The sequence below is a fragment of the Schistocerca cancellata genome, chromosome 3 (assembly GCF_023864275.1).
Source record: "Schistocerca cancellata isolate TAMUIC-IGC-003103 chromosome 3, iqSchCanc2.1, whole genome shotgun sequence".
NCBI classification, from domain to species: Eukaryota; Metazoa; Arthropoda; class Insecta; order Orthoptera; family Acrididae; genus Schistocerca; species Schistocerca cancellata.
In genome coordinates this window covers 576,159,280-576,172,241 of record NC_064628.1, presented here as the reverse complement: position 1 = coordinate 576,172,241, position 12,962 = coordinate 576,159,280, and the positions used below count along the sequence as shown (strand labels likewise).

At 40.5% G+C, this 12,962-nt stretch overlaps 1 protein-coding gene across 3 annotated transcripts in view; it reads left to right on the top strand.

The window, feature by feature from the left end:
• LOC126175426 (tetratricopeptide repeat protein 17) overlaps nt 1-12,962 on the top strand; it is a 310,821-nt gene that overhangs the window by 106,314 nt on the left and 191,545 nt on the right. For all 3 annotated transcript variants that reach the window (XR_007535560.1, XM_049922224.1, XM_049922225.1), the window contains exons 6-7: nt 2,284-2,403; nt 9,544-9,698. Coding sequence is in view for 2 of the 3 variants with exons in the window: in XM_049922224.1 (XP_049778181.1) it covers nt 2,284-2,403; nt 9,544-9,698 (275 nt within the window). In the remaining variant the exon portion in view is untranslated. The remainder of the gene's footprint in view (nt 1-2,283; nt 2,404-9,543; nt 9,699-12,962) is intronic.

Below are 12,962 nucleotides of genomic sequence, written 5' to 3'. Positions count from 1 at the left end.
AATACATCACCTTCTCAAAACTTTTGGAGAATGATGTCAACAGTGAAACAGATTGGTAATTATTGACATCTCTCTTATGACCTTTCTTAGAGTGGGGTTTAATAATGGCATATTTCAGTCTCTCTGGAAAAATGCCTTGAGGTAGTGATGCATTACATATTTCAGATAAGACTGGGTTTATTACACGGGAACAAATTTTTAGTACTCTATTGGAAACACCATCAAAACCACGTGAGCTTTTATTTTTGAGAGAATGTATAATTTTCTTAATTTTAGGAGAAGTTGGTGACACATTCATGTGACTGAATTTTCCGAAAGTTACAATATTATGAAAAGAAATGTTGCCACTCACGATACAGCAGTGATGCTTAGTCGCAGATAGGGACAACAAAAAGACTGTTACAAATAAAGCTTTCAGCGCATAAGGACTTCGTCAAAAATAGATGCCACACACACGTGCCCACACACACACACACACACACACACACACACACACACACACACACACACACATGCAACTGCAGTCTCAAGCAGCTGTAGCCACACTGTGAGCAGCAAGTCAGTGCATGGTGGGAGTGGTGACTGGGTGGGGGTAAGGAGGAGGCTGGGGCATCGAGGGGGAGGGATAGTAGGGTAGCGGTGGGGGACAGTGCAGTGCTGCTGGGGAATGCACAGGGACGAGGTGGAGAGAGGATAGGGCAGCAATGTGCTATCAGGAGGTTAGATGGTGGGCAGGGGAGAGGTGGGGAGGGGGGAGTAAAAAGACTTGGTGCAATGGTGGAATAAGGGCTGAAAAGTGCTGGAATGAGAACAGGCAGGCTTAGTGAGTGAGGACACTGACTTACGAAGGTTGAGGCCTGGAGGATTACGGGAATGTAGGATATATTGCAGCGAAAGTTCCTACCTGTGCAATTCAGAAAAGCTAGTGTTGGCACAGGCTGTGAAGCACTAATTGAAATGAAGGATGTCTAGTTTGGCAGTGTGCTCAGCAACCGGGTGGTCCACTTGTTAATTGGCCACAGTTTGACAGTAGTCATTCATGTGGACAGACAGCTTGTTGGTTTTCATGCTCACATAGAATGCAGCACAGTAGTTGCAGCTTAGCTTGTAGATCACATGACTGGTTTCACAGGTAGCCCTGCCTTTGATGGGATAGGTGATGTTTGTGACCGGGCAGGAGTGGGTGGTGATGGTGGAAGGACATATGGGACAGGTCTTGCATCTAGGTCTGTTAGAGGGGTATGAGTGGTGAGGTAAGGGGTTGGACGCAGGTTTTGTGTAGGGATGGACAAGTATATTGTGTAGGTTTGGTGGACAGCGGTATACAACTGTGGGAGGGGTGAGAAGGCTAGCGAGTAGGACATTTCTCATTTCTGGGCGTGTCAAGAGCTAGTCGAAACTCTGGTGGAGAATGTAATTTAGTAGTTACAGTCCTCGGTGGTACTGAGTTATGAGGGGAATGCTCCTCTGTGGCCAGATGATGGGACTTTGGGAGGTGGTGGGAAACTGGAAAGATAAGGCATGGGAGATTTGTTTTCGTACAAGGTTGGGAGGATAATTATGGCCTGTGATGGCTTCAATGAGACTCTTGTTATATTTCGAGAGGGACCGCTTGTCACTGCAGATATGACGACCACGGGGGGTTTGGCTGTATGGAAGGGACTTCTTGAAATGGAATGGTGGCAACTGTCGAAGTGGAGATAATGCTGGTGGTTAGTAGGTTTGATATGGACAGAGGTACTGATGTAGCCATCTTTGAGGTGGAGGTCAACATCTAGGAAGGTGACTTGTTGGATTGAGTAGGACCAGGTAAAGTAAATGGGGGAGAAGCTGTTGAGGTTCTGGAGGAATGTGGATAGAGTGTCCTCACCCTCTATCTAGATCACAAAGATGGCATCAGTAAATCTGAACCAGGTGAGGGGTTTAGGATTCTGAGGGCTTAGTAAGTATAGTGGTGGGGAACCTTTTACCCACTCAATGTCCAGCTGTAACTAGCTTCTGGCAGTCTCCATTCTGTATCATTCATTACCTGCATGCTGTGTTCCCACATAGATTTTGAAACAGGGTTGAATGAGTTTACAACAGTGTGTAATGGTGTTAAATGTGTAAGACACTCTGACATCATTAGGCACAGTATATTTTAAATGTACTAGATAGATGACCACCTCATACCACTGTTATTTCACCTCCTGTCCTTCCCATTTAATTATTGTCTTGGTGAAACTACATCATGTTGTTCCTTGTGTATTTTGAATGACATTTAACAATTTGTACTGTTACCAGGTCTGCAACATGCTTTGACAATGTTCTGAAACTCCGACCTTCACTCAAAAAGGCTCTTATCTACAAGCATGCTGTTCTGTGCCACTACAAGCTGGAGAAGACATTACTTCAGTTGCATGGGTTGGTCCATTTTGACAAAATTCGTCCCATATTATTCTTTAAAAATGAAACAACACATCCGGTAAATTTTCATAGCACATATCATATGCTGCTTACATTAATTACTGGTTAACTACTGCTGAGAGTGCAACAATATTGTAAGTGAAGTAAATGACTTCTGCTGTATATTGTTCTCACATTGTTGCACTGCTAGTTCCTAATAAAGTGATTAAGTCTTGTTTAGTCCTAATAACTTACTACTGATCATGTAACTATTTACTGTCCTATTTTTCCCATGTATCAATTGCTGAGCTCTACTTTCTCTGCTGTAACAGTATAGTTAGTTTTAATTAATACGTACTTTATAGAAGTATCATTTGCTATACCATCCTTCCCTTAAAACTCTAAAATATTATTATGCTTAATTCATTATTTTATGTTTCAGCATTTATAACCTACTGTGGGGCTCCACTGCAACATTGTGTTAAAACTTAGGAGCTGTTTACATTTTTTCACTTCAGTGTATGAGATATGCTGCCAGTCATGATTCATTTGAGCACATTTATATACTTTTCTCCCATGTAACAAACATTAGTGAGGCAACTTTTATTGGTGTCAGTTCTTTATGAGCAGTTGGTGACCTTTATTTTCTTTTTGGGTTTAAAATTGATGTAGTGCTTCTGTTTAACAGAAGCCTGTCCTTGTAAATGATATTTTTATACTTTGTTAACAGGCATCTTTATTATAAATCAAACAGTGGAGACTTTGAAATGGAATAGCAATCCATCCATTTCATATTGAAGTCTTTATTATGTGTTTTAGAAAGAAGAATGTTGAAGTTGAGACCGCAATCACATTACAAAGAGACAGCACTTACTTCCAGGAGCTGCAACTTCCACTACTGCCACCAGAAACACTTAAAATAGAAAACAATACTCCTAGGTTTCAGAGCAATCATTTCTCAGAGGATAAAGAATGGTGAACTGGAAGGAGGGAAACGGGGGGGGGGGGGGGGGGGGGGTGTTCATTCAGACCCTAGGTTAAGAGGGTCCTACATGTTATGATGGAGCCAGGAAGTCAAAGATGAAGAACTGCCAGAGAGAGTAAGAGATCAAAAATAGTCAATTAGCAGAAACTGTGCTAGACTTGTCAAAGACCTGCTCTCCTTCCCCAATCCCTGCAATGGAAACATTTCTTTGCCTCCAATCCCTTCAATCAAATCTGACCTAATCCCAACATTAAACCTTACCCCCTCCCCAACCACCTGCTGGGCATCTTCCAGGAATTCCATACCTCCATCTTGGCATAACCATCCTTCCTCAGGGCCCTTCCTCTGAACACCAACCTTTCAGAAAAAGAAAGAACTGTCATATACAGCCTCAAAATAAATCCTGACTTAATCATCCTACTTGCAGACAAAGGTTCCACCACTGTTGTTATGAATCACAGTGACTACCTTGTGGAAGACCTCTGCCAATTATCTGACTCCTCCACCTACAAATAAACTCTTCCAGAGTGATCCTATCCCAAAAGTCCAACACAACATCTAACCCCTGCTTAAAGCTTCAGCCCTTCCCAGAACGTCTCCCCTCAATCCCCTTCCCTTCTCACACCTGTGACGCTCTGCACACCCACCTTCTACGTGTTCCCCAAAATCTATAGACCCAACAATGCTCCATTGTGGCTGCTTATTGTGCCCCCACTGAAAGAATTTCAGCCCTCATCCACTAATGCCTCCAATCAATTGCCTGTAATCTAGCCTCCCACGTCAAAGATACCAACCACTTCCTTCAATGACTCTCCGCCATCCCCACTCCTTTACCTCCTGGATACCTACTCGTCACTGTTGATGCCACCTTCCTATACACCAGCAGCCATAATGTCCATGATCTTACCACTATTGAACACTACATTACCCAACGCCTTTCAAGCTCTAAACCCACTACCTCATTCCTCATACACCTTACCAACTTTATCCTAACTCATGACTACTTTTTCTTTGCAGGGAAGGGATGCAAACAAATCCATGGAATAGCCATGAACACCCACATGGCACCCCCTTATGCCAAACTGTGTATGGACCATCTAGAGGAGACCTTTCTATCCTCCCAAAACACCAAACCTCTAATCTGATTCAGGTTCATTGACAATACCTTCATGATTTGGACTCAGGGCCAAGACACCCTGTCTTCAGTTCTTCACAACCTTAACACCTTCTCTCCCATCTGCTTTACCTGGTCTTCCTCAACCCAGCATTCCACCTTCCTGGACATTGATCTCCTCCTCTCTGATGGCTCCATCCACACCTTTGTCCACATTAAACCCACCACCCATCAACAGTATCTGCATTTCAATGGCTGTCATCCCTTTCACACCAAAAAAGTCCATCCCATACAGCCTGGCCACCCAGGGATGGTGTATCTGCAGTGACAAGAACTCCCTTACCCAGTATGCTGAGAGTGTCATCAAGACCTTCATTGACAGGCACTATCCCCCAGACCTAGTCCACAAACAGGTCACCCGTGCCATTTCTCCTCCCCCCCCCCCCCCCTCTTTCCCCAATTCTCCCACCACCTCCAAGACCCAGCCACAAAGGAATACTTCCTTCATCACCCATTACCAACCCACACTGGATTGGAACAACTGAATCACATTCTTCTTCAGAGTTCCAATTACCTATCATCATGTCCTGAAATAAGAGACATCCTACCTGACATCCTTCCCACCCCTCCTGAAGTGCTGTTCTGTCACCCACCCACCCCCACTACATCCTAATCCGTCCCTGCGCCACTGCAGATCCCAACCCCTTGCCACAAGAATCATATCCCTGTGGAAGACTTGGGTGCAAGACCTGCCCAATCCACCCACCAGGCACCTCCTATTCCAGTCCTATCACAGGCTAATTCTTATCCTACCCCATCAGACACCAGGCCATTTGTGAAAGCAGCCATTTCATATAACAGCTCTGCTGCAGTCATTGCATAACTTTTTGTGTTGGTATGACTACCAACCAGCTGTCCACCAGGATAAACGACTATTGCCAAACTGTTGCCAGGAGCAAAGTAGACCACCCTGTGGCACAACACGTAGCTGAACATAACTATCCGAGCCACCTGGATCCTTCCCTTCACCATCCTAGCCTCAATCTACACCCTCTCTCTCTTATCATCTCCTCCATATTGGGTCTTTCACTCTCTTTGTGTGTTTCCCTCTACCAATGCTCCCACCCATCTTTCCCTGCTCCTATGCTTTTTTGTTCCGTTTTACCCACCATCCTGCCCCATAGCTTCCTGATGCTACGCCTGTTGGCAGTCTGGTCCCTGTACACTCTACCAGACAGCACTCTTGTCTCTCCCCACCCTTACACTGCTATCCCTTCCCTTTCCCTAACCCCTCCAGATTGTTGCTTACATTCCATCTGACAGCTACTTTCTGGCCCGAGTTGCTGGAGTTAACGGCCATGTGTGCGTGATGTATGCTTGCATGTGCAAATGAATGGGGAGTATTTCTCTTTCTTTTTCTGACGAAGGTTGTGGCTGAAAGCTAATTGTAATGTCTTTTAATTGTGCGTGTCTGAAACTTAATGTGTCATTTTTATGGTAAGTAGCAATCAATCTTTTCCTTACATTGCTGTACAATTAAGAAAAAGAAAAAAAGGGAAAAGAAGAAATGGGTGAAAGAGAAAAGGGGGGTGGAGGGTAAAATACAGCTGGATGATAGTATAAGAGTATATGTTGGTGAGCAAGTTCATGTCTCAATGGTCTATGTGACGATCTATGTATAAAACTTCCTCAATGATCGAGCCATGTCATGTTTGAGTTAAAATTTAATGCAGCATTAAAACCAAGAAAATTGTGTGTAAATAAAGATCTAACAGAGCCAGTGATCTGGAAAAGAGGAATGAGCAATGTATGTTTGCATGTTTATTCTAACAGAAGAGGAAATGGTGAAAAGTGTGAAGCATATTATCATTTACATTTTTTTTGCTGCTGCCCACTATTCACATCACCCTTCTTCCACCTTTGGAAAGAAGTAGTAAATTAATTGCCACAGATTTTTAAAATTAAATATATGCGTTTAATCTGTTGGCCATTAAAACTTCAAGACCGGGAATGTTAACAAATCAGTTTTCTCCTGGTGTGGGTACAGAGTATAGTAAGAAGAATACATGATTATATTTTGTAGGTGATTAGGTGATACATGAAATGCAAAAATTTAGTGCACAAAGCTGCCATGTATGGCAGCAGCAATGGCTCTAACCTACCTGGGCATCGAGTCAAACTGAAATTGGATGACAGATGTGGTTATGTTGTTCCAGGCTGTTTCAACATTTAGTGGCTGATGAGTGGTGGTGTGCCAGTCTCTTGTCAGCAACTCTTGGCCAGATGCTTCCAATGGATAAAGAGATCTGTAGAACATACTGACCAGGGAAGCAGTCGAACATCCTCTGTATCATGATAGCTCAGGACAGCACAGACAACATGTGGTGTCACGTTACCTTGTTGAAAGATAATGTCACAGAGACCTTGCAGATACAGCACTGTACTGGCTCTAAAGCATCAGAAATGCTGTCCAAATTATCTATGTGAACCAGCAGTGATCGTGTTGTGTACCTTGTGGCACATCATATCATCATGTCAGGTGCCAGGCCCATATGATAATAACAAATGCACTCTGGCAATGTTTGAATGTTTGTTCTCTTTGGAGCCTGAATCCACAGATATGTCAGTCATGTCGTTCAACCCAGAACTGGGCTCTTATGAAAAGATGATGTACTCCCACTACTGTGCCCGTTGTTGTCATTGGGCGGACTACTATCAGTGCAACTCTCTCTCTCTCTCTCTCTCTCTCTCTCTCTCTCTCTCTCTGTTGCAACAGTGTGGGAAGCCACAACCAGTCTGTAGTGCTCCAAATAGTGTCACATTGTCTGTGTGGATACTTGTTTTATTGACTGACTCAAGACATGTGATGTGACAATTTGATCCTTCACAGCTGAGAACAATTTGCCTGCCCTCTCAGACACTAGGGATAGGACTGTTTAGGAACTGCATAGTTTTGAGTATTGCCTTCCTGAACCCATTGATTCCATATTTTTGTGACAGTCATGGCATCCTGATCAGTGCTAGCAGCAAAATTGCAGAATGATAAACTGCAGACATTATAGACCATGACCCTGCCATTACTGAATTCCAGAACATACTGGTAGACATTTCTCCTTTTTACACAGGGCATAACACAATCTTCTTAGATGTAAATAACTTCCAGATGTGATTTCTGAATGAGAAACATGCTGCATAATCCGTCTTTATGTACGGGGTGTAGATGACTAAAGTCCTACCTATTTTTGCGTGGTTGTGCTTCTCATCCTTTCTGACAAGTCTTCAGTGACCCAGGGTTCTGGGTCACTTTTCCAAACTCTCCCCATTTCCTAAACATCATCAGTACTTTTCCTTCACCCCTCTTCCTTCTCCTTTTAGATTTTTTAGATTAGATTTACTTTCATTCCAATTGATCCGTAGTGAGGAGGTCCTCCAGGATGTGGAACATGTCAGAAAAACAACAATACATGACAAATATTTACAACTAAAACAAATAAGCTAATGTACCATTCCACAGGTCCCAAGTGGAGTGATCGTCATTTTTTAATGAACACTAAGAGTCATTTTACAAATACTAATGCACTGAATTTAAAATAAAAAAGTTTTTTATTTATTTATAGGGTAATAAACATGTAATAGAACTACTGAAATACTTATTTACAATGAACACATTACTGCACTGAAATGGTGCAGAAGTTAGATTATACTTACACACACACACACACACACACACACACACACACACACACACACACAAATTTTCAGTGAACACATTACTGCACTGAAATTGTGCAGAAGTTAGGTTGTACTTATATACAAATCAGTTGGTTTTACTAAGAAATTCATCAATGGAGTAGAAGGAGTTGGCCACCAATAAATCCTTTAGGCTTCTCTTAAACTGAATTTCATTGGTTGTTAAGCTTTTTATGGCTGCTGGCAAGTTATTGAAAATGTGTGTTCCTGAATTATGCACACCTTTTTGCACAAGACTAAGTGACTTTAAATCCTTGTGAAGATTATTCTTATTTCTAGTATTGATTCCATGAATTGAGCTGTTCGTTTGAAAAAGTGATATATTTTTAATGACAAATTTCATTAAGGAATAAATATATTGGGAAGCTGTAGTTAGTATCCCTAGTTCCCTAAACAGGCTTCTGCAGGATGTTCTTGAGCTCACACCACATATAATTCTTACTGCACGTTTTTGTGCCTGGAAAACTTTAGCTTGGCTTGATGAATTACCCAAAAAAATAATCCCATATGACATTATGGAATGAAAGTAAGCATAGTATGCCAGCTTTTTCATTTTTATATCCCCTATGTCTGACAAAATTCGCATTGCAAACAGAGATTTGTTAAGACGCTTCAGCAGTTCTGTGGTGTGCTCCTCCCAGTTGAATTTATTATCAAGCTGTAATCCCAAGAATTTAACACTGTCCACTTCTTCAATCTTCTTGTCATCGTATGTTAGACATATACTCTTGGGACACCCCTTACAAGTTAACTCATCTAGCAGAAGAAGGAGCCATTGGCTCTGATAGCTTTCAGGTTTTAGTACCTCCACATGTACTTTCTCCTGTCACTGCTTAGTGATTAAATTTTTTATCTGGCAAATAACATTATATTTTTTTAAATTGGTTATTTTCATTGATATACAAGCCGTTCATGCCAATTTGATGTGTGTGGTGTGCTGTTCTTATTGAGTTACAATTTTCATGACTAACAGTGTACTTTCACAGATTGTACAGTAGTATTGTGAGGTCGAGGACAGTAGACAGTTGTTTTGAAAAATCCTCCGCTACCGTGTCTAGTGAGAGGGAAAGTGGGGAAAGGGTATGAATCTCATTTAGTCAACAATTTCACTAATAGAATAATGTTTGTGAATACTGCTGGTCATATCATAAACACAACCAGTTACTCTTTTTTTTCCAATAATTCCCCATACAGCATTAAATAATTAAGCAAATTTCCCAATAAGTAAAAATTACATTCATAGAGAAAATTAATAAATTTGTTGAATGTGTATTTATGTATAATGTAAATATTTTTTATGAATTTGCAGATCACTACAAGACATTGTAGCAGAACTGCATGAATATCACAACCGACAAAAGCAGTGGCTTAAATATCAAGAGGATGCGGTGTGGCACCAAGCACCACTTGAACTTAGACTTGCCACTGCAGACAGGCAGTTATTATCTTCATCCAAAAACAGAGGTATGCGTTACAGTCAGATATTTCATGTTGTTCATCCAAGCAGAAAGATAATCAGTTAACTATGTCATTAGATGCTAGATATCCCCTATAGGCTTTGTAATTAAAGAAATGCTATTATAAGGCTATGTGTGTCATATGTACATTTTGTTGTTCTCCAAAAAAAATATTGTGAGGTAATTACACAAACTGGATATAATGTTCACAAAAATTGAAAAAAAAATAAATAAATAAAAATCAGATTTATTAAATGAAGGAGAGTAATATCACGAGGAATTTGTTTACTGGGCATCATTGTCCAACAATATACTATACACTGCATGTACCAACTGTTTTATTACCAAGTGAGTGAGGTGACGCAGTGGTTAGCACACTGGACTCGCATTTGGGAGGATAATGGTTCAAACCCTCTTCCAGCCGTCCTGATTTAAGTTTTCTGTGATTTCCGTTAATCACTTCAGGCAAATGCCAGGATGCTTCCTTTGAAAGGGCGTGGCCGACTTCCTTCCCCTCCTTCCCTAACCGAATGGGACCGATGACCCCACTGTTTGGTCCCCTCCCCAGATCAACCAACCAACCAACCAACCGTTTTTTAGGAGGCGCATTTTAGTATTTCGGTTATATGTTGCTGTTCTTGTACTAAGTGATCTCCACTTGTTCGAAAAGTTGAAACTGACAAGTAGCTAAAACACTAAGTTTGCATTTGAGAAGAGTGGGCCTCAAATCTTCATCCAGTCTTCCAAATTTCTGTGCATACGCCCTGGGACAACTGGAAAAAACCCAGGAATTTTTTCATCTGGGAAAAAGCTGTTTTAGTTTTCAGTTAAATTTTTCTAATTTTGACTAGCTATAACTGATACTATGACGAAGAAATTTACTTTAGTCCGTTACTGCAGAATAATTCTACGGCAATAAAACATAAACAAGAGAATGACACCAACATACAATTTTAGAACATGCACCATTCACAACAACAAAACACAGTACACACACAAGCACATGCTTTCAATGCATCTTTCTCATGGGCCTTGTTTCGATGATTGTGGTGTTTTAACTTTTACATTTGCAACAGATCACAGGAAAATATTGTGGATAGTGATTTGAGAAGTGTTACTTTCAAAGTAAATTTCCTTTTACACAAGATGAATTAGTCTATGTGTGAGAACATGTGATGTACTTCTTAAGTCACAGAGCATTAGTCTCTCCTTCAAAACTTAACACTGATGACCTGGCACTTACAAAATTTTGATCCCAGAAGACCAGCCAGTTATGCCATTATGTAAGACAGCCAATCCACTAGGACGGGGGATAATGGCGCCTTGCTAGGTCGTAGCAAATGACGTAGCTGAAGGCTATGCTAACTATCGTCTTGGAAATGAGAGCGTAATTTGTCAGTGAACCATCTCTAGCAAAGTTGGCTGTACATCTGGGGTGAGTGCTAGGAAGTCTCTCTAGACCTGCCGTGTGGCGGCGCTCGGTCTGCAATCACTGACAGTGGCGACACGCGGGTCCGTCGTATACTAGCGGACAGCGGCTGATTTTGAGGCTACCACCTAGCAAGTGTGGTGTCTGGCGGTGACACCACAAAAACATTTCAAGTTATTTTTTCATATTTCTTTCAGTTCTTTCATAGATTACAAATTATGCAATAATGATGGCAAAAGGTATAATTAACCTCAAAAAAAGAAAAAAATTAAAAGTGCGAGGTGAATTCTTGAGCAATTTCACATGTAATTGGCTTCCCTATGGAAAAGTTGAAGTGCTCGATGGAACATGTATCCAGTCAGGTAACTCACGAAATGTTTGGAGCACAGCAGTGAATTTTGTAATCATACCTGTCATGAATATTATGCTGCTGCAATTTAAGCTGTGCACTTAGGATCCTGCCCAACCACACCCTCTGAAAAACAGCGTATGGTAATTTAAACCATTAACTTTTCCTATTCATGTGTTCATGTTACTTATTGGTGATGTAGCTACATTTAGTGTCCTATGCCCTGAATATCTGCTGTAGTTGACTGCCAAGATCATGTGCTGGGAAGTTCTAAGCCGGTGTGTAAAACATTTATAAAACTTGATAAGTTTTACAGTTCTGAGAGAAAGTGTATTGACATTTAAATGGAAAAAATTTGCTTTGACTAGGGGATAGTGTCATTTTACCAGGGAAAAAGTGTATTTTCACCCAAGAAAAAGTTTTTTTTTTTTTTTAAACTGGGAAATAAAGGAAAAATCTGGTAATTCTTTTTTCTTGTCTGTTTGTACACCCTTTTTAAGTTTGCCATGGATTCCCTAAATCATAGTGAGAGGGCTCATTTTTAACATAACCAATTTCCTTCTTCATGCTTATCATATCTAAGTTTCTAACGCATCTTTGATGAGCACTTTGTCAAGAATCACAATTTTTTGTCTTTCTCCAAAAGCTGAAAGCATCTGAGAGGAAAGACTTTTTAAGACAACAATGAGTTTCAAGAGATGAAAATAAATTGGTTGGTAAAGCAGGTGGAACATTCCAACAATGTTGGAATAACAATAAAAAAAGTCACATAAATAAGCTCTCAGAGTGTGGATATAGCATTGGTGACTGTGTGTGAGTACAGTTATATACTATAATTTAGGCTTCTAGTACACTTTATTCCCTGAAACATTTGTTTGCTTTATTGCGTCTCATAGCAATTCCCCCAACATGCATCTCTCCATTGCTTGCACTCAATTTTTAAATGGTTTTCGCATTGAAAATCAATGCCTTATTGTTGCAAGTTAGGACTGGTAATGCACACTGATTGTAAACTTTCCTTTTCAAGCACTATAAAAGCTAAGTTTTGAAAAGCCTTTTAGTTTACAAAAGCACTCCAGGCCATTTTTCTCTTATATTTATTTATTTGTCTTCCTTACAGTCATGATCTTCAACTCCCATAAATACAAATACTCAACTACTTTCAAACTTGCCATGTTAAGTTTATTTTTTTTTTTTTTTTTTATTTTGTTTTTTCATTCATTGTTAAATCTTATCTGCAATAAAGGGAATAGTGCAACACAGTCAGAAAACAAAGATGGATCATATATGTTCCATTAACATTTATTCCATATTTGTTACCCAGTTAACTGCGGTAAATAATTCAATTTAATTGAAAACTTCTTGTCTGAGTCCTTTTTCAGTTTTGAATTTTTCATGACTGTCATGTATTCTAATGAATATTACAGCTGGAAATGCGTTCCAAGGGAGGTACATCAGTTGAACATGGAATAAAAGATCATTGACATTGTATG